Genomic DNA, 22,134 nt, shown 5'->3' on the forward strand with positions numbered 1-22,134 from the left:
ATTATTAATAGTGGTCAAATAATTATAACAATTAGGTTTAAAAAAAAGGCAAAAAAAACAAGGAGAAAAGCAATTATTTTCTCCAAAAGTTAGGTGCCTCTCCAAAAAGGCATGCAATTAGGAGTCTTCTAAACAGACAGAGCTCTCAGCCAATGAGCAAACAGCTCTGCTAGGCCCCTGCAGACAGAGGTAGACCTATAAAAGAACAGCTGAAAAAGTGTCTGTCCCCTCTTTCCCTTTTCTTTTGAGCTGAACACAGGAACAGACTTCACACAGCCAAAGAGAAAGACCATTTTATTGTGCCCAAGCCTGAAGAAGACTCAGCAGTCAAAACGTCGTGACAGGCACAATATAATTTTTCAAAATTTTTTAGATTTTTTTCTTTTCTTTCAAAAAAACACAAAAAAATACTTACCTTACCCTGCTTTTTCCCTAAATTTATTTTACCCACCCCACTTACCTGCTTTTATTTTCCTTTCCTTAATTCCTTTGGAATAAAACCCTTTTTCTCCCTCCCCAACCACCATGAGCACAGCTCAATAGGATTGGACCCTTGTCAGCCACCAGAGGGGACGAAACCGCCCCCCAGCCAAGCCACAGACAAATTATGGCCACGAAACCCACAGTAGGAGGGAGTGGGACTGGGCTGGGAGACTGGCCTGGAGGAAGGCCCGTGCTCCACCTCTCATCCGTTCGTTCAGATGGGGGGGATCTGTTCCCCTATCCTAACCCAATCTTAACCCACTTACAACAAAAAAACAAAATATATACTCACCATGAACAGGGATCAAAGCCCAAATTGGATCCTCGTCCGTCGCCGTGGAGGACCGTCCCCCGCCCACATGGACGAGGAAGCACGACCAAGAGACACAGCTTGGGAGGGGGTGGAGCTGGGGTGGGTTGGGTGGGTTACCTGCCCGGGTGCAGGACCGTGCATTCCCTCCCGTTCTGTTCAGTTGGAAGGGAGGATCAGTCCCCTTCACCTAACCCTAACCCATGTTTCATGTCCCACATCTTATGTTCATGTCTCATGTTCATGTTTTACATTCATGTGTCATGTTCATGTCTCATGTTCATGTCTCGTCTCATGTTTCATGTCTTACGTTCATGTCTCATGTCCATGTCTCATGTTCATGTCTCATATCTCAGGTTCATGTCTCATGTCCCATGTCTTATGTTCATGTCTCATGTCCCATGTCTTATGTTCATGTCTCATGTCCCATGTCTTATGTTCATGTCTCATGTTCATGTCTCGTCTCATGTTCATATACATTTCCATGTCCATATCTCATGTTCATGTCTCATGTCAATGTCTAATGTCCATGTCTCATGTTCATGTCTCGTCTCATGTTACATTACATTACATTTCATTTAGCTGACGCTTTTATCCAAAGTGACTTACAATAAGTACATTTCAACCATGAGGGTACAAAACCCAGGGGACCCCGAAGCATCCCTGCGTGGGCCTTAGCTGCTCTCCATGTTGCCATATATCTGCCATTACTACATGTTTTTGTTTTAATATTTTCTATCACTGATGTTTTAAGATGGTTCTCTTATTTTCATTTTATAATCCTCTCCGCTTCGTTGACATTTCATTGTGGTTGTCCTACTGTTTTATCTGCTCTGAGCATGTTTGTGCCTTTGTATTCTTTGTGACTGTAAAGTCATGCTGTTTGGTGACTTTACACTTGAAATATATTGATTGAATGATGGATTGATGGATACAAACTAAAGTCAGAGCCACATGCGTGTGAATTCATGGAGACTTTTCTCAACCAGCATGGAGGTAAATCAGGCAATGTCATTAATGAGCTTTAAATAATCAAATATGAACCAATATAACAACCTGTTCAGTCCTCAAAATCTAAATTTACAAGAACAGTGTGGATGTACACACTGAATGCAGTTCAATCCAATAGTCATACAGATGTTTAAGAATATGAACTGTTGTAAAGCTCCTGCTGGTTATAAGTAGCGGCCCTGTATGCTCCAAGCTTAAATTAGTGAAAGACAGTCTCGCTATCACCCTTGGAAACGTGTTTTGTGTGTTCATCCGTGCAGGCTTCAAAGACCTTTTGTCGGAGCTCCTCAGCATCATGCCCATGCTCGCAAACGTCTTCCCACTCTTCATCTTCTTTATCTACATCTGCAGCGTGGCAGCAGTGCAGCTGTGGGCGAGGAGCTTCGCCACCGCTGCTTCCTGGAGGAGGACGTCCTCCATAAGGAAGCTGCTTGAAACCGTCTGACTTCAATGAAGTACATCATCTGAATATCTGACGAAAACAACTTCTGACGTAAATGGTGATAGTCGAGTTGTCAAAATTTGAGAACACAAATCCCTTCCTAATTTTCCAGGAACTAAGGGGACTCCTTCAAACTGTTTATTTTGTCTGACTAATAGTCCAAAACCCAAACAGAGCAATGTCAAACACAAAAAAGAACAGCAAATCCTGTCCCCTGTAAAGCTGGAACCAGTGAATGTTTTTGTGTAATTACATTTCAGCTGGGCAGAATGAAAGTTAACTGGAATTATGATTCATCAGAACTAAATCAAAGATATCAGACAATGGAGTCACACTCGTCATTATTGCAGATAGCTTTATAGAGGAACCTCACATATAAATGTCAGGAGTGGCGTCATTTGTCCGAGGAGGAATGTCATGATGGATGTCTGAAATGCTCTGTTTGACAGGAAATGATTCAATGATGGATATCCGCAATACATATCCAGTGAGACATCTGGTGTCCACCTATTAAACTGTAGACATACATTTTATCTGCATATGTACAGACTCTGAGGTTTATAATGAGTGACATGCAGCAGATGTTATTTTCAGGATTTGTTTTTGTGGGAAAACCATAAAAGTTTTACACTAATTTGGTCTTAACACAGCTCTCAAGGGGATCTTTAATATTTGCTGTAGCATTTCCATCAATAGGATGTTCTTCAGGCCAAAATCTCACATTTGTGTGATTTTTCATCTCACACCAAAGCACTGTTCCTCAAATAATGGTTTCATATTATTTGTGAGGTAGTTGCCATATGTTTGTTTGTTTCTCAGTTCTCTTGTCACTCTTCTTCTGTCCAGAAACTACAACGTGTCCCCGAGTTCCTACTTTGTGTCTGCCGGTGAGAAATCCCCCTTTATCTGTTCCCTTGACCACAACGACAGGACGCGGTGCTGCCATGACGTTCCCGCTCACTGGGACGACGGGACCACCTGCTCCCTGGCTCCTCCCCGAGGAGGTTCCTCTGGAAACGAGTTGGTCCTCGCGGTGGTCGGGGCTGGCGCCGCCTCTTGTGTCAACAGGAACGTGTGTGTGTCACGCTGGAGATCACAACCCCAACAGGGGAGCCACTAACTCCAACAACGTTGGCTCTGCCTGGTTCCAGATGAGAAAGGCTTTGATCTGAGCACAACACGGGGTCGAGGCCTCAACCGAGCACCAACACTGTACTTTCAAAGTTAAGACAGACGTGATGTACATGGTGATGGACACTCATTCCTTCTGGAGTTTCCTCTTCATACCTACTTGTCTTTGTTCATGTTTTACTTCGTATTTACTGTACAAAATGACCCTCTCTCTCCAAGTCTGAATAATGTTTAGGCATGCTTTGATGGTGGTAACTCTGTAATAAGTCATAACCAACAGAACGGACTATTGAATGACCAGTTTCTGTTGTTCTGTAAAGCTGCTTTTAGGGGAGGACTATGAATGAGTTTGAGTAGTTTTGATGTAGTCCAGAACATCTGGCCCAGTGGTGCTCATAACCCGTGCCTGAACATCTGGGGCCGTATTCACAAATATTGTTAAAACCCTCTCTGAGTCACTGAGGAGGTGTGGTCCACCCCGTTGACATTTTTCTTTTCTTTTTTTGCCATGCTTGCTATGCGGCTCCATGGATGTCAATTTAAAGCTATATTCCAGACTGAAATAAGTTAACTATGAGACTATGGATTGGCATTAAATATATTTAACATGTTCAAGTCAAATTTGAGCTTTTATTTATGATTAAATACCTCCAAGTTCATTGTCTCATCAGGCTAAGCATAGCCTACATTTAAAAAGCAGCAGTTCCAAACTCTTGCCAAACGTGTTTCATAATTTATAAAATAAGACACATGGTTAACCTGTGGCTCCTTTCTAACTTTGTGAAACCACTGTCAATAATGTATATTTTGTAGATTATCATTTTAATTTAATAATATTAAACAATATGATCATTTGATTTTCATCAGTTGTTTTGAATTGATCATCTAAAGCTTTATTGTCTGATTTCAGTCACAACACTAAGTTCTTGTAAATGTTTCACAATAAAATCATATTTAAGAAATGAGGGGTTCCTGTCTACTAAAACGTGAAAGAAAGCTAATATTTTGAAATTCTTACAGAAATTGTTTATTTATATCAACAGCGTATTGCAGCAACTTTAACAGGGCAAACATGAAGAGCTCAAGACAAAGGTCAACATTTTATTTTATCACTTTGAGACAAAAAGTGGTGGAGCAACACCCTGGCAGCACTACATCTATGAAGTCAAGGCCTTTGAAGGTATGTTGTAGGATAATTTTTATATTTGTGTGTGGTCTCTAAGATCTCCACCTCATAACCTCAATCTAACAGTGAGTAATCCAGAAACTGTGACGGCTAAGAAAACACAGAAATGCAACAAAGAAAAACTAAACACAAGAGGATGACATGTCGGCTCTGATCCATATCACCCTCTATTCTGCTAAAATGATCTAATTAAATATATTCCAGTGGATTTCGGACAACCACATTGTTGTCAGTGCAGTATAGTGAGGCTCATTGTTCTGTATTAAAACAGTTTTAAGGCAGGAAGTAATTTTCCTTCAATTAATTAAATCACTGTACATATGCTGATATACATGCTCCCTCAGATTTGAGTGAAATTAATGTTAAGGTGTGGTAATACTTAGATGAAAAAGAGAGGATTCAGGGATAGTAATACAGTACTGTACTAACAATCATATCAAACAAAGTCTGATGAGGCTTGTTTGTGGTCTGAATGCACATATATATATATATATATATATATATATATATATATATATATATATATATATATAAAATAGCAGATCTAATATCACAGTATATATTGTGATATTAGATCTGCTATTTTAGAATGACTTCAAAAGCTAAACTATTATTAAGTCTATTTGCTACCTGTGAAATGTTCACTGTTGAAACAACAGAAATCTCCTGATAAGAACCTTCACCCTATGACAAGATGATGGTACCTGCTACGCTATTGACAAACAATGTAAATTGATATAAAAAAAGAACATTTTAATTTTAATGCAGAGTTTAAATGTTAAAGCGCTTTGAGGCCGAAAGGTGATAAACCGCTACACAAGTAGAGACCATTTACCATTTAAAAAAAAGACTTCAACAAGGGCAGAATTTGATTAGAATTGAATTTATAAGTATTTCAAAAGACCCAAGAACAAGGAAAAATACAATCCAACAATAAAACACAACACAAAATGTCCTGAAATGATCAATTCCATAACACCACAAAATAGTCACCAAGGTGAACCAATTAAAAACATTTCTTACAGTCATAAAAACTTCAACATTAAATTTCTACTATAAACTACATGGAACTATACTTTGTAGTGCTGTGTCACTAAATCACCACTAAACATCATGGATCTGTAGATTCAAACTCTTACTGGCGAACAGCTTAAAAAAAAGCTCAACAACTCTATTTACTACTGCGCAAACTAACAAAAACTGCAAACATATATACTGTGTGTCTAATCATTAATGGAAAAAACACTTCAACTGTACAGGTTTTCTCTGGTGTGGACTCTGATGCATGATTAGCAGGTCTTTATTTTTGTAAAACTCTCTTGTGTCTCTTAAGACTCCCTCGCTGTGTAAAACATTTCCCACACACATCACAACTAATTGGTTTCTCTCCTGTAAGGACTGTCATGTGCTCCTGCAGTTTGGACTTCTGGCCAAATAATTTAGCACACTCAGAGCAGCTAAACGATTTCTTTCCAGTATTACATCTTCTATCATTTACATTGGCTTCATTACTATTCAGTGTTTGAACCTGCCTCAGGTGCACCTGTCTCTTTCCAACCAGGATCACTGTCTTCAGTCTCAGAATCAGAACCTGACAAAGGTCGTTGCCAGTCTTCACTGTCTTCAGTCACAGGGAGCTCTGATGACTGCTCTTCTTTTATTGCTTGTAGATGACAATGTGAAACAAAGTTCTTGGCACATTCTGATTCTCCAAAGTTTTCTCCATCAGCTTCTGTTCCCATGCACTCAACTGAGCAGCTGGGTAGAGGCTCCACCTCTTTGCTCTCTCATCAATCATGACACCATGAAGGTGCGAGGACTGAGATTTCTCTTGATCGTCTTCACTCTTCTCAATAAATGGAAACGTGATAGAATCAGCGTCCTCCAGCTGTTGAAGCTGCTTTCCTTCCAGATTGCTCCAGACTTCCTCCTTCCTCCTTCTTTTCTTTAATGTGTGGGCTGTTTGGGTCCCCCTGGTTCAGACTTGGGCTCGGCTCAAATGGAACCTCTTCCTTCACCATCAACACCTGCTGGTCATCTACACACGCAGTATGGACAAGTGAAACTTTATTATTACACAGATATGAGTAATGGGGGCATTCACTCTGCTTCTATGTAAATGAAGGGAGAATTCTAGGTGGCATTTTACCCATCGGGTAATGACATAATATGATCTCTTCTTAGGCCTGGAAATTCAGTAGGACAAAGCCAAAACCTCAACAAACTTGACATGTCGATATCATTCATTGTGACTTGTACACTACGGAGGTTGACCTGAACCTCTTATGTCCACAGCACATAAATATGTTTAAATCCACAGAAAATAGACGTTTCACAACTTGCCTGAGAATCATCGCGTTTTCAGTATATCACACTATTCCATTAATAATTGTATATGCATACATACATTATGCAGAGACTCTGCAAACAGCTAATTTGGTGTATTTATAACGGTGAGAACTTGCCAAAATGTAAATAATGTAGGCTAACAAAAAAGGGCTAATGGGAATACCAGTAACAAACACTGAACCAGCCCATTTGATGAGACCCTGCCAGATTAACAAAAACATATTTGTCCCCAAAAAAAGGACAAACTGCTTTTTCTGTGGGAAATATTCATACATCCAAAGCTGTAACTATTACTGCAGGTAATGAATGATATGATCAGCCAACATCCGCTACAGACAGATATTCAGTTTGTATGGCAGCAGTCATGCACATGCACACAAATTCCTGAATTTCAGCAACGTACCTGGACGTGGAAATAAGTGAAACAAAAAGTCAAGGAACATCAAAGTTATTTCTTTCAATGTTCTGCAGTCTATCCAATAATTGTGCTAATCTTGACAACACATGTTGCCCTAGCAACTGTCACTCACACAGGCTTTTTCCAAGTGTGCTGAGTTGATATCTACACTCTTGTGTACTAAAATTAAGTCAAGCCTCAAAAACAGGAGAATATAAGAAAGACCTCTCAAACTGCACAAGGCAATTCAATAAAAGCATAAAGTAGTCCCCAAAGTGAACACGAAGGTGAATGGATAGCTTTTTAAAACAGTTTCAACAGAAGCAGGACTATTTGACTGTCGTGATTTTACAGAGCTTTGTCGTAGTATTATGTATAATGTAAACTGGCAGCTGATATTTGTGAAAAATGCTAGTTGCTGTAAATTGAGTGAGTAACTATAAGGTGTACATATCTGTGCAGCACAGCTGAGGTTCAAAATTGGCTTCCGGTTGCTGCTGTTGTCGGCCATTTTCTCGTAGATGTGAAAGTTACTCCTCATAGTCTGCTATCGCTGTTTCAAACAGTTCACTGATCTCTCTTGTGAATTAGGGTTAGGGTTAGGCTTTGTATTTGATGAGAGAAGTTGAATGGGAGTCTATGGAGCCGCAGGCTTTTTGGAGCCGACCTCTAGTGGCACTCAGTGGTATTCAATTCAATTCAATTCAATTCAATTTTATTTATATAGCGCCAAATCACGAGAGGTTATTTCATGGCACTTAACACATCAAAGTCCTTACAGAGTAACTTTACAATATTATACAGAGAAACTCAACAATTCAAAAATTTCCACATACATCAAGCAAGATGAATAAGAGCATTAAGAGTAAATCAAAACACATAATCGAAACAAACAGATGAAAGATGCTAAAAAGTTCCTACCAAACTGTCACTTTAATACTGTTAGTGTTAGTTTACAGACTCACATGTGTCTGTGATAGTGACAGTGGTGCAAAGCGCCGTCACTGACATCTCCCTCACACACCCCAGTCTTCCCCCTCCTCCTGCTGTACACCCCCCACAGTGCACGCTCACCACCAGCTGTCAACAAAGTCCTGAACACACACACACAGAGAGCGTAAGCACAAAGGAGTGGTGTGTGTGTAACTGTGTGCACAGCAGAGTGTGTTTCACCTCCATGTCGGTGAAGGGACAGTCTCCTCACTGCAGTGAATACCTCTTCTTGTCAAAGGTGGTCACCTGCAGCGCCCCCATCAGACTGCACTGGGCTGCACACTTCTCTCCAGTGCACTGCCACTGACCTGCTCTGCACACACTGGGAGCTGAAAAGGGAAACAATTTAAAATGGAAGGAGTTTGTGGTGGAAATCTGGAAATAACGAGTCCGAGTCGAGATTTGTCTTTAAGGTTCTTTAGTCAAAGCTTTCTGCAGAAAGGTTCAGACAATACAGATTACAGAGAGTCTGTGAGACTCTGTGAGAGTCTGACCCTGAGCGCAGTGTCTGTCTCGAGATTATATAGTTAGGGAGGAGACATCAGCTCCCTCAGAGCAGCCTTGAGCCGGTCCGTTAACAGTGGGGGATACGGTCAGCTCCCGCACATGCAAGAGGAACAAAGATGTTTCAGCAGAGGAACATGCATTGGTTAGATATGGTTAGGCTTGTATGAGAACACAGTTAGATGCAGTTTTTTTTTGTCACAATAGAGAATCAGAAAGTGACGGAATATCAGATGGAGAGACAAAGGAAACAAACCAATACGCCCCACTCCTCACCAGGTGTTGTGTTGAATGTACAAATCTTGCTTTTTACAGCAACAACAACAAAAAGAGAATCAGGGAAAGTGAGTGTGTTAAAGAAAAGAAAAAGCACAGAACCGAAGAAAGTCATCCATTGTATTTGCTATGAAAAGGTGCCATGTTTTGAGGTGTTTGATGATTTTGACACCGCTTCTTTTTTGATTCTGAGGAAGTAACTTTCCTACACAGCAAATTTCTGGAGTGAAATCTCCTGGAGTTAAACAAAGAGTTGGATTTTCTTATTTTTTTAAGTTAGAGTACAGCTTTGTGTTCAGGGAGACTCTTTGGTGGGGTAATATTTTGGTGTTCATGGAGCACGATTCAACAGACTCCCACTGTTTACTGCACAGCTTTGTTGCCCTATTAGCATTTCCCAGCATGCTTTAGTTATTTATTCATAACTTTTGAGAATAAAGCAACTAAATTAAATCGAAGTGATAGGCAGAAATAATATTTAGTTTTGTTAAAACATGCTGTTTATTAATATTTCAAAGAAAACATAATGATAAATAAAATGGGGCAATCACTCAAAACCATAAGTGTATAAGGGAGGAACATACTATTTATACCAATCACAGTCACATTAATAGATTGGTTAGGTGTTATACAAAGTTTTCATGCAGCATTAATTGTTGCCCACTGCATATAATCACACTTAATCACTATATAATCACACACATTTGTTAAATATAAGTTTTGGGATAAATATCTTGTTATCTACCTTAAACCTTTTTAATGTGATGAAATTTCATCTCCATGAATGTCCAATAATTCAAGCTTTTAAGTGTTGACTCTAACAGTGTGAAAAAGTTCACATTCAAACAATTTAAGGTTAAAGTAAAAATGTTATCTTCATGGGAGTTGAGTTTTAACTCCCAAAGAGTTCAGGTTCAACTCCTGAAAAGTGTTAAAAATCAACTCCTACAAAAGAGTTCCTTTCACTCTGCTTCAGTGAATTAGATGGTCTCACATGTAATAAGCAAATATTGATATTGATATTAAAGGTACAATAGTAAAATCATTAAAAAAAAAAAAAAACTAGTTTTATAACAGGAGAACTTGTTCTCTGTTGTCTTTGGTCTATTTGCAATTAAATATGGGTTCATATGCTTTGAAAATCATTGCAAAACCCGGACTTTAACCTGAAGTTACATCGATAACTGCAGATCCTGCTTCATAGTACTGGTCTCTGTTGTTTGTCTTGCTTCACCAATAAACAGCACTAAGAGTTGATTGCAGCCATAATCAAGACAAGGGCACTTGAAATGGGCAATAATAATTTCCCCCAATTATCTGTTCACCACAATAACATAATATAACAGCAGATAAAAAAAATAAAAAAAAAACAGAGACATTGGAGCATTTATCTGTTGTGAGTTGGAGCTTTATCACCTGTATAACTACAGTATAACAGATAGATAGAGATAGATAGATCATTACTTTATTAATCCCGCAAGGGGACATTTTTTTAACAGCGTACCATGTACGGCACACACTTTAGATAATAAGCAGTCCTGTGTAACAGATTATGAGACATTATGATATTATCTCACCTTTTTTGAAGAGCCTATTTTACCTCTATAGTGGTTGAACTGAGACAAAATGTCTGACGACTTTCCTCCTTCCCTCCAACACCTTTAATCCCACCAGTCACCTGTAACATCACATCTTTATTAGTCTGTACCTATTTTATGTTCATGAGCCACAGAAAAGTGCAGATTTACACTGTTATTTGACTGTCTCTAAATAATATCCAATCAAATATCATGGCACAATTTCATTCAATCAACCATGAAAGATTTGCTTTTATGTTGTTATTGATTTTTAACAGGGTACCTTTAATTCAATTTAATAAATTATGATTTAACATGTTAATTGTCGTTTTTGCATTTGTAAGACGAATAATGTTGGTTATTTTGTCTGTATCTGACATTACAATTAAAAATGATCAGTTATCAGCCCTGATATTGCACCATGGTTCATCTTTACACTTTAATGATTCTATAAAAACCCTGTTATCTTTCAGAAAAAGTTAAATTTTAATACTGTGGCTCTGATGTAAAGCAAAAGACTGGGCCTTTTCACATTATAACACAGTCAAATGTCCACGTCTTAAATAATAATAAATAAAAACAGTGACGATAAACTTTGAGTTGATTTCTGTTTAGAATGACCTGGACTAGATTGTATATCAAGTGATTATACTGTAAGGTCACAGAGATTTAAAGGCAAAGTTCACTCCAAAGCTGTTTTTTTCTCATTTATCTACTCTTTCGTTTCCCTTTATCCCCCTGTGTGCTGGCACCCACATTAATGATACAAAAATAGCCATATTTTTAAGTCAGAACCGTGTTTCATATATTTCATTGATTAAATCCTGCTGTATTTTTCTCTCCCTTTTCAATACCTCAGCCTTATATGACTACATGAAGCGGAATTACTTACCGGGACACGAGTAGTGGAGTGTCTAGCTCTCAGAAGGTAAATGCGAGTGCCATGTAACTTCAGATACATGCAGATGCCTGGTGGGTCACGTGACCTGTAATCAGCCAGACTGGATGGTGAGATGGGATTTCATATTCACTTTTAATGATGATAATGAACTCAACCTTAGGGGAAAGTTTGCTGATGGGTGAATATGATGTGTTCAGATCATATCAACAGACACCAGACTATGTGACGACTTCTACTTTCCAACATGAAGATTATTTTAATCACCAGGCAGCACCCTCTCCGTTTCTTTTCACTGTCAGTGCATCCAGGTTTTAAGTTGGAGGTCATGTCATGTGATGCAGCTCCATCTCTTTGCTTCCTGGTCCAACAGCCTCACAAAGGGAGGGTGTGTCTGCAGGAACTCCTGGTCACCATGTTTTAAATTTAGAATAAATGTCTAACCTTGTTGTCAAGGAAACTCTATTGTTTAGGCCAGACATACTATAAGACTCCTCTGATTCCCTGAATATGGGGTAAAGGTCCCATAAAGGACCCCCCGACCGCAGGAACTAACTGTCCATGATGAGTGTTGACTGTGGTCACATTGGACACAACATGTCTGATTCTCTGTCTGACAGTTGTAATGGTAATTTTCCATACCATTATCTATGTGATACATATATTCTTCATGTGATACAACATTCTCTGTTTTCTATTATATATATTTTGACACACTGTCTTTATAAAACTGTGGGGAGACACAGTCCTTCTAAAACTCACTTGTTTTCATCTCTCTGCTGTCAAGGATGAAACCATTTTAGGGAGTACAATTGAATCCATACAGAAAAGATCTTCCCATGCAGGGGAGTTCTTCACATGCTATGAACAGAGATAGCAAACTCCCTCATAAATACCCTGTTTCTGTACTCAGGGTCTCACTATCTCCAGACTCTCTTTGTGACTGTCACACCTTCTTTTTGCAAAGAATAAAAGATGACAAAGACATCTGGTGTCAAAACCTTTTATTTCATCTCTCACCAAGAATAAGATAAAGAAAATCCTCAACAACAGTATTCAGCCAAGGACACATTTTATCCTTATTGGAACTAGCGTGTTCCTTATAGTTGAACCCTTGTGAGAATACAGACAGAAAGGTTTAGTACCGACCACATGTTGTGGCCTCTCTACATCGAGCTGCTGCCAATAAACATCCTGTGTTGACACCCAGAATGGTCTCCTCTGCCTTCTTCACCTCATCTCCACTATTTCCATTACATTGTCCCCGTGGCAACTACACATGAACCATCTGGTCCCACTTCTTCTCTTTTTCCTCTTGGTCTTCATCAGTTGAGGTTTCTCTGCAGAAGTTCCTCCATGAAGGTCTGATCCACAGTCTGGGAGGAGCTGATCTGATTGGCTGATGTTTTAATTGTGTTTTATTGTTTCATCTTTGTTCAACGTTTCTCTTGTTTTTATAGTATTTTAAGTTTCTTTTATCCTGCTCTATGAAGCACTTTGAGATGAATTGTTGTATAAAAGATGCTGAATGAATAAATCTGAGTTGAGTACTTCACAGTGACCATGAGTTTCACTCCTTTTCTCAACTGGGGATAGAACAGGGGGATAACATAAAACATCAAATACAAAGACACGCATAAAACAGGAGCATCATCAAAACCAAACCAAAAGTCCATCAGCTGAAGAAATGTAATGATTTTTAAAACTTAATGTGAGCACACATCAGTTTTGTAATGACTGCAACATGCACAACATGCATTACATCACGTGTTAATTCAATACATCACGTCAATTCATTATATCACGTCAATTCAAACTTTAACCTGCTCAGGTCAAGCCGAAAGTCTTTCTCTTCCACTGATGTCCCTCCACCTCCTCCTCTACCACCTCCACCTGCTCTCTGCAGCCTCCTGCACATGTAGTCGGACTCGTTTATCCGGACCGGTACCGGTACATGTAACCGAGAGGGTCAGTGATTGTAACGTTACACCGGAGTATAACAACAACAACCCTCATTAATGGTGAGGACTAGATCTCCTCTGGTCCATGTTCACCATCACCCCGACATGTAAAATACAGAGTTACATATATTATAGTTCCTTATCGGAGCTTTATTGAGACCCATAAAACAATCCGCGGTTATCGGAGCATTTTCCTCTGAACTCTGCTACGAGCTCAATAGAAGCTAATTAGCACGTTAGCTCCCATTTCATGAAAATAAAATTATTCTACACCGAATAAAATCACGTTAGCGGTTTGCACCGCGGATTAAACATAGCAGAGTTACTGTGGAAAAGTTATCTAGTATAATTATAACAAGCACACAGTGTGCATGTGTATGTGTGTGTGTGTGTGCATGCGTGTCTGTGTGTTTGTACATGTGTGTGTGAACTAGAAAAGATAGTGACAGACAGAATCTGAACTGGAGGCTTGATAACATTCACAAGCCAACGATGACATCACTGATGGTTGATGACGTCACTGCTGGTTGATACTTCTATGCAACACACTGTTTGGGGCTTTTTACCGCTGCTGTGTGGAAACATGTCTCACTGGTCAGGTTATGGTCAGGCATTACACAGGTGACAGGTCAGGGTTATCTTTATAATCAGGGTCATCTTCACATTCACAGTGAGAGAACAGTGTGTTAACAGGTGTCACTCACTGAGGGGACAGTGACTGTTGACGACCTGCCAGACTCCAGAGTGTGATTACCTTTGCCGCCCGTCTGTGCTTGTATGTGACGTATGAAACACTGACTGTCTGAATCTGAAGGTTAAAAACTTGATTTTCATTGGATGATTCTTCCAAACACAGAACCAAGCCTCACCTATGAACCCACATAGTCTCTCCTTCTCTCTCTCTATCTCACACAGACATACACTCACACGCAGTTGTAGGCGTTACCAACCATTTTATTTTATAGGGCCTCATCTTCAAGGACAGAGTTCAGAGGACCTACATTTTTCAACATGGAACTTTCTCTGGAACAGATTTATTTTCTGATCCTTTTTTTGTTAACAAGTGAGGAAAATGTCAATGATTTAAATGATTTAAATGTTTTAAACATTTTGGAGAACACCATAAAATATATAAAGAATTTGGAAAAATTGTTGGAAGAGTTGGAAGATGGAGCTCAGTCGTAATTTTGAATTCAAGGTAAGAATGATTAAATGTTCACTGTATGAAGCTTGCAACTTTGTGATATTTCATAATTTTTTAATTGTGTCGGTGCTTGAATTTTTCAACTATGTTGCAACCTTGTGCAGGAACGGCAGGGGCAGAAACACAAAACTCACACTTTCACACACACACACACACACACACACACACACACACACACACACACACACACACACACACACACACATACACACACACACACACACACACACACACACACACACACACACACACACACACACACACACACAGCAGGCCCAGACAAGAGGAGGGCAGAATGAAGGTACATAGGACCTACAATTTCCTCACTTTTATTAGCCCCGAACATCCTGTGTGTAATGTAAATATGTAGGGGGGTTGTACGGTGTGTGGTTCTGATATATGTTCTTCACAGAAAATGAGCCAAGGCCAATGAGTCTCAGTTTGAAAAAATAATTAATCGTATCATTTTTCTTTTGATTAAAAAATGAAAATGGGTCCCACAGACCCGAACACCATACAAGGGTTAAACACATAATTAATATGATCTCAGTACTGCAAGACTTAAAGTTAAAATGACTTTTCCTGGTCAGCAAACACTGGACATAGTGCTGCTTCTAATGCGCCCTGCCAAGCTGACATAATCATTAAACTGGCTGATAATCTAGTCACCTCTCTTTCAGATCAACCGCACACATGCCATCTACTCCAACAGTTTATTAATCTACCCAATAGATAACTCATCCTCCACCTTTCCTACAAGTCTTCCCTTCTCCTGCGTTTATCCCCTGGACACAGACAACCCTGAACCCTGAACGTGGCTATCAGACCCTCCCTGTCGTAAGTAGCACTTTAATGAGCATAACTGGAACATCACTCACCAAATGCAGGTGTACAACAACCACTATGTGTGTAACGGTTATGTTAATATATATACTTATAATTATAATTATATAAGTGTGGAATTGTATTCAAGAAGTATTGTAAAGTTAATCCCTCCATCCCTTCACCAGTTTGAATCCCTGTTTATGGTTTTAAAGGACAACTGCACAAAAACTGTAGAAACTTCAGGTACCTCACGGAGGATGTAGCAGGAGAAACACCAGGGACGGTCACACTTTATAGATCTTCACTGACATAAAGTCAAAAGAAGAATGTTTCCCTCCATCTTTTAGCTGCAGCTGTTGCAGGATCATAGTCGCTTCCAAAAAACAACAGTGTCTAGAACTTTCTGGAATGATAAAGGAATATAACAACAAATATATATTTTCCTGACAGGTTGGCAGATGGCATTTCAGGTTCTGGAACAAGAGCCAGAGACTCGATGTCTCTGTTCCGCACCTCCAACTACACGGAGACGTACCCGGCAGGCTGGGTCACCCTCCCCGTGGGCTCTCCGCTGTACGTGGGCGTCTCTGTGGAGGACACCGACCCGAGCTTTGCAGTCATTCTCGAGAACTGTTTCACCTCTCACTCGTCGAACCCGAATGATCCCAATCGGTACCCTCTCATCCAGAACAAGTACGTGCACCTCTCGAGCCTCAGCAGACGCTCCGTGGGACACTGAGGTGTAACAGCCCTGCTGACCTTCTCCATCCTCTCTGGCAGGTGTCCCGCTGACCGCCGACAGGTGTCGCTGGCTGAGAGCGGCTCGTCCCTCCGGGCTCGTTTCTCTGCTCTGTTTTTCCTGCTGCAGGGTGAATATAGAGACGTTTACCTGCACTGCAGCCTCGGCCTATGTAACCGCAGGACTTCCTACTGTGTTCCAGTGAGTTGAAATCTGCAGCAAACACACTCATCCATATTCAGTGCTGCTTAAACTTTGGGTTTTGATGGCACCTCTTGTCTCCCTTCCCTGTTCCCCTCGAAGCAATGCACAAGCAGGACTTCTCGCTCCGTTTCCAACTCTGCCTCCGTGATGCCCATCACCGTTGGACCGATCATATGTGAGCATAAATTACAATGTGGTTTCAGGACTGATGTCTCTATTCAGTGATCAATATTTAATCAATAACTGCTGTTTCTTTTTCTTTATCTTCAGGGGACAAGTGAGCTGAGTGAGCTGGTAACATGCAACAATAATACAAACACATTATAGTTGGGATGTTTATTTGTTTTTAATTCATAACACATGCAATAATCATTTATTTTCTATTATGTTTCATGATGAAATCCTAACAGACTTTGTAACATTGCTCTGTTTTACTGCTCTTGCAATGGTTGTAATCAAACAGTAATCAAAAAGAAATATAAGGAGTTGTAATACAAATGTAAGGCATCAATCAATTCTCTCTGTTTTTATTTTCAGTACAGACATGATATCATGTAGAATATTTCTATAATGTATTTTCTCTAACTCTGAGACTCCTTCAGATCTAATGGCAGACTTTAACTGTTAATCCAACATGAGGTGTTTCAGTGTCAAAGTAAAAGCACAAAGACAGAAGGACGTGCACACATCAACATCTGTGGAATCAGTAAACTGGACACGGTGACTGTTCATTTAAACACGGTGAAAGGATGATGTACTGTAACATGTATGTGGTCACATGTCATAAATCTACAGGATGTCACCAGAATCGTTGTGTTGAGTGTCAATTGAATAAATCAAGACCACAAATGTTGCTAACAAACACTGAGTTTGCTGCATTTAGGTTCCTGAAAACAAGAGTGACTACGTGATGTAAAGCCCTTAAAAACTGTGATCTGAAGGTAATCAGCTGGGTGTGTCTCCGGGGGAATCAGGGTTGCCCCTCCCATTGAGGATATTTCTTTTAACTTGGCACCTCAACTATTTTAACAACTATTTTACCACTCGTATTGTCATTGTAGCATTTAATCTTTCTTCCACATTTCTATTATCTCTATCATCTTGCGTCCATTGGTCTCAAAGTGGTTTTTAAATTGTCTTATTTTCCTTTTAATGTATTTTTAATCATGTTTTTAATTTGTTCTCAAATTTATTAGATGTTTCTGGTCTACAAGTGTCTGTCCTATTATTGGCCTGTCAATCATCTGTGAAACACTTTGAAATGCACCAAATTGTACGAAAAGTGCTGTATAAATAAAGTTTGATTGTTTGCTACACCTTGATTTTAAAACCTCCAGTTCACTGGACAGTCCGATGCATCTGTGGACTGAAGAGTGAATGAGAGCTCTCCGAAACACTCAGGCATCTTTGATGGACTCCAACATTCCAAATCATCTGAGACAAAAATTATAGACTCACTGTTTGACTATATTTTTACATTCACACATTATAAACCTGTTTTAATAACTTTAATGAGACTCATGCTGTGTCAAGGAGCAGGAGGTGTTCGATCAGGAGAACGTGGCTAACCAGCATCAGCTGTTTATGTCCCATCACAAGGAAGGAAAACCCGATTACACTCAGAAATGCACATCCTGTATTTCAACAGGCTGCAATCAGAGATGTCCTGTCCCCCTGCTCCTCACCGTCCAGCTGCTTCTCTCAGTATTCTGAAGTTAAAAGCTATCTGTCATACATGGTCCAGCAGTGTACTATACGCTTTCAACTATTGTGTTTCAGCTTTGAAGTCAGACATATTTTAGATAGGCTTTTCTTTTTCATCATTTATTACTCAGCATTTACTTAGTTCACCTTGTAGTAATATCATAAATTAAGAAGTAAAACAGTCCAAAACAAAAAAAAACCAACTCTGTGATATACACCGGTGTTGAACAACCCCCCCCCCCCCCCCCCCCCCCCCACACACACACACCTCCCTCCCTCCCCCCATCCCCCAGCCCGACTGGATAAATACTGACACACTGCTGAAACACAAAGCTGCAGTGTTTATGCCTCTTCAAGCAAGCTGACAGAGAGCACACACACACACACACACACACACACACACACACACACACACACACACACACACACACACACACATAAACTTTTGAAATGCAAATTATTTTCAGACTCGGATTTGCTTTTATTTTTCAACAAGGGAGGAGACAGAAATGTAATTTTTTTTAAGAGTTTCTGTCTCAGGTAAAGCAGTTAAAAAAAAAAGAGAGAAATCCACAACAGACAGAAATGATAATGTATTTATTAAGTATTTTCTATATATCTTCAAACATGAAACGTTCAGTTAAGACTGAGGCAGCGGCTCACTGTCGTCTCCTCATCTACAAAACAGTCACCTTCAACGTGTCATGGAGGGAACAAACAGTTTTTCTTTTGAATCTGTCAACATTTAGAATGAATGTTTTTCAGTGATAATAGACTGGTATGAGATACAGAACAGCATGTTTAAAGTCCAACAGGAAGTTGGTGTAAAGGGAAACTCTGAGTCTTCACAGTGGATCCAAACACAGATTCATGTTCTTCACTGCCTCCACAGCCTGTCAGCAGACTGATTGTATGGTATAGCATCCTGACATGATTTAATTTGGCACCTTATGATTAGAATAGAATTGAATGTCTCCAAACTAAAACAATTTTCAGTTATACACTGGAAAACGAAGAAAAAACTAGAGCTCAATTAAAGAATGAAAGTTCTCATTTCAATATCTTTAATTTCCCGTTGTAACGTTGTCACAGTATGGACTCAACTGCACAGCCAAAACACACGTGAGAAAACTTCTTTAATGATAAAATACAAAAGCTAAACCCATGAAAACTGAAAAAACACAGTCCAGAAAGGTCCAAAAGGTCCGGAAAGGATGGGACAGAAGTTGAGGTACCAGTGGGACAGAGGGAGAGTCCAGGGGGAGGACACGGGTCGGAAGGGAGCAGGCAGACGTTATACACATGAGGTCAGGGAGCTAATCAACATAGCTGCAAACAATCAGCGTGGGGAACACAATCAGACACAGGAAGTGAAGATAACAGGTTAGGCAAGAAGGGGAGCTGTCAAAATAAAACAGGAAGTGACCATGAAAGACTCAGGACAGAGAGACAGAGGACCAAATGATGAGGAAAAGACAGTGACATAATTAAACAGTTAGAACAGAATAAAATGGAAAGAAAGAAACAACAAAAACAAACAAACAACGATGAACTGTGACACTGTGATCATGTTGAGACGACACGATTGGTTCAACATTAAAGGCAACTGGTTGGTCTCACCGTCCATCCAACACTTTGGTTTAGTGCAACATGTAATGAGAACTAAACTGTGCATGATTTCAGCGGGATGGATGATTAATATTCCAAAACCTTCACATGAACATTGAATTATTAACCAGTGTGAGCACAAATGGTCGTCTGTGACTCTTTATAAACACTGTTTTGGACTGGAGACCTGTGCAGGGTGTTTCATTGGAAAAAAAAAAGAATGAATTTTAATGGATGTATGTAGTCGTAATGATGAACAGCTCAGCAGCAGAACATCTCTCCACTCTGTTCACTGAAATGCAGCAGGAACTTCAGTGCATTATAAGAGATAATGCTCCATTGGCACAAGCAAAGTGTTTACACTATCACAATTAATTCAGCCATTACTACAGTAACCATAGAGACGGTCTTTAAAACAGAGCAGAGGCAAAGAGAGAAGGAGGATGAGGAAGAGATAAATAAACTGCTAACCTCTACTAAAGAACAAAGGCTCATTTAAGGGTGACTGTTTCAGAGATTTAGTCAGTTTTTTTTAATTTTCATCACTATTTTACATTCTTCTCTTGGTTTCTTCTCAGACACTCAGATTTCCTCCTGTCTGGCACAAATGTAAAACTGCATGTTGCTCTCTCCACATCTGGCTCACAGGATGCGTCCTTGTCCAAATGTTTGGCAGAGATGTGAAGTAAACTTTCCCCTTCACACCAGGTCACGCTGGTCTTAAAGTGTCACTGAGGAGGTTCTGGAGCAGTCCTTCAGAGGGCATCTGCACCAGGATGCACATATGAGCGAGATACACGTTCCTGATCCACAGGTCAGTACATGTGGCATTCAACACAGTAAGATGTGCTGCCGACAAAGTCACAAGAAGAAGGCTGCAGGCTGGTCGACATGCATGTAAACAATGCTGCATTCCAAATAATCGACAGTCTCCTTTACCAACATCTCAAATGGAAAGAAATACAGTCAACAAGCTGTTTGTGTTCACAAGAGACTCCACAGTACATCTGAAACAGTCTGTAAGGAAGCACCGCCATTACATATGCTACGGACAGTATTTGAGATGTGGTGTGATAAAGGTGCCAAAGAGAACACAAAAAAATTATATTAAATATATTTGTTGTTGGACTGTAGATGCTGGGAGCCATGTGCACAGCTGGGACATAGGGTTGTTCCTTTTGATCTCCGTGGGAACAAACATATAGACAAATGCAGTGAGTGACTGATTGAACAGACGGATTGTGATCAGTTAGAACAGAATAAAATGGAAAGAAATATAATTAGTTATGTGGCAGAACAACAGAGTATATATATTGCTAAGATAAAGATAAGTTGGTAATTTACTCTATTTATAGGGACTGTAAATATTTGTAAATTATTATTGATATCTTTGGGTTGGTGAAATCATGTAAAGATTTATGGTACATATATGTTTGATAGATATATACTTACCTGTAGTGTAGATGGTATATCTGGGCTAATTAGAGTGAGCAAATGTATATAAGGAGTGGTGGGGTGATGGTGGGGGTGATGGTAGGGTGATGGTGGTGTGATAGTGGGTGATGGTGGGGGTGATAATGGGATGATGATGGGGTGATGGTGGGAGTGATGGTGGGGGTGATGGTGGGTGTGATGGGGGGTTAATGGGGGGAGGATGGTGGTGGTGGGGTGATGGTGGTGATGGTGGAGTGATGGTGAACCTTGGGTATGGTGTTTTAATGTGAAAATAATTGACGCTTCATCTGAAACCTCTCCTGGACTCTGACCTGCTGATTTGCCTCAATGGCCGCTCAGCGTGCCAACAGTGTTGAAACAGGGCTGTGAATCTGAGCCATGCTTCCTGCAGGTGAAGGTTTATTTCTGCCTTTAACTCACAGCACAGTAACAGAAGAGGAAATCACGCGGGCTGCTTAAAGGTCCACTCAGGACCTCTCTAACACATCCCCTTAAAGTTGACGTGCTACTGTGTAAAGTCTGACAGCCTGTGATGCACGTGTGGACAACAACAAGAGGATCGGACGGACTGTTCTTATTTTGGATCAGAACACATTTGGAGTTCTGATCGTGAAGAGTCCACTGAGCAGAGACTTCATCACCAAACATGGACCATCTGTGAAACTTCTTTTTTTTAGTTATATAAATGTTTGTTTGTTCTTAAACCCAAAAGTAATTAACATCATTTTGGTCTTTTTTAAATAATTGTTGATTGTTTTAAATACTCAACCACCTTGTTTTAAATACTCAACCATGTTATATATTAATTATATTCTTTTTCTGATGGTATTTTTGTGACAAAACATAAGTAAAGCTTGTTCTTTTATTTTGAAAGCTC

At 39.8% G+C, this 22,134-nt stretch overlaps 1 protein-coding gene across 1 annotated transcript in view; it reads left to right on the forward strand.

The window, feature by feature from the left end:
• LOC138215309 (pancreatic secretory granule membrane major glycoprotein GP2-like) overlaps positions 1–16,771 on the forward strand; it is a 17,914-nt gene extending 1,143 nt beyond the window's left edge. Inside the window, 8 exon segments of the mRNA XM_069177397.1 lie at positions 2,065–2,173; positions 3,093–3,318; positions 15,403–15,522; positions 15,525–15,559; positions 15,998–16,240; positions 16,328–16,487; positions 16,590–16,665; positions 16,761–16,771. Coding sequence (XP_069033498.1) covers positions 2,065–2,173; positions 3,093–3,318; positions 15,403–15,522; positions 15,525–15,559; positions 15,998–16,240; positions 16,328–16,487; positions 16,590–16,665; positions 16,761–16,771 — 980 coding nt within the window.
• Positions 16,772–22,134: the final 5,363 nt, after the last annotated feature.

This window comes from Embiotoca jacksoni, unplaced genomic scaffold, assembly GCF_022577435.1.
Source record: "Embiotoca jacksoni isolate LCO1_2020_lvr unplaced genomic scaffold, fEmbJac1.0.p SCAF_72, whole genome shotgun sequence".
Lineage (NCBI taxonomy): Eukaryota > Metazoa > Chordata > Actinopteri > Embiotocidae > Embiotoca > Embiotoca jacksoni.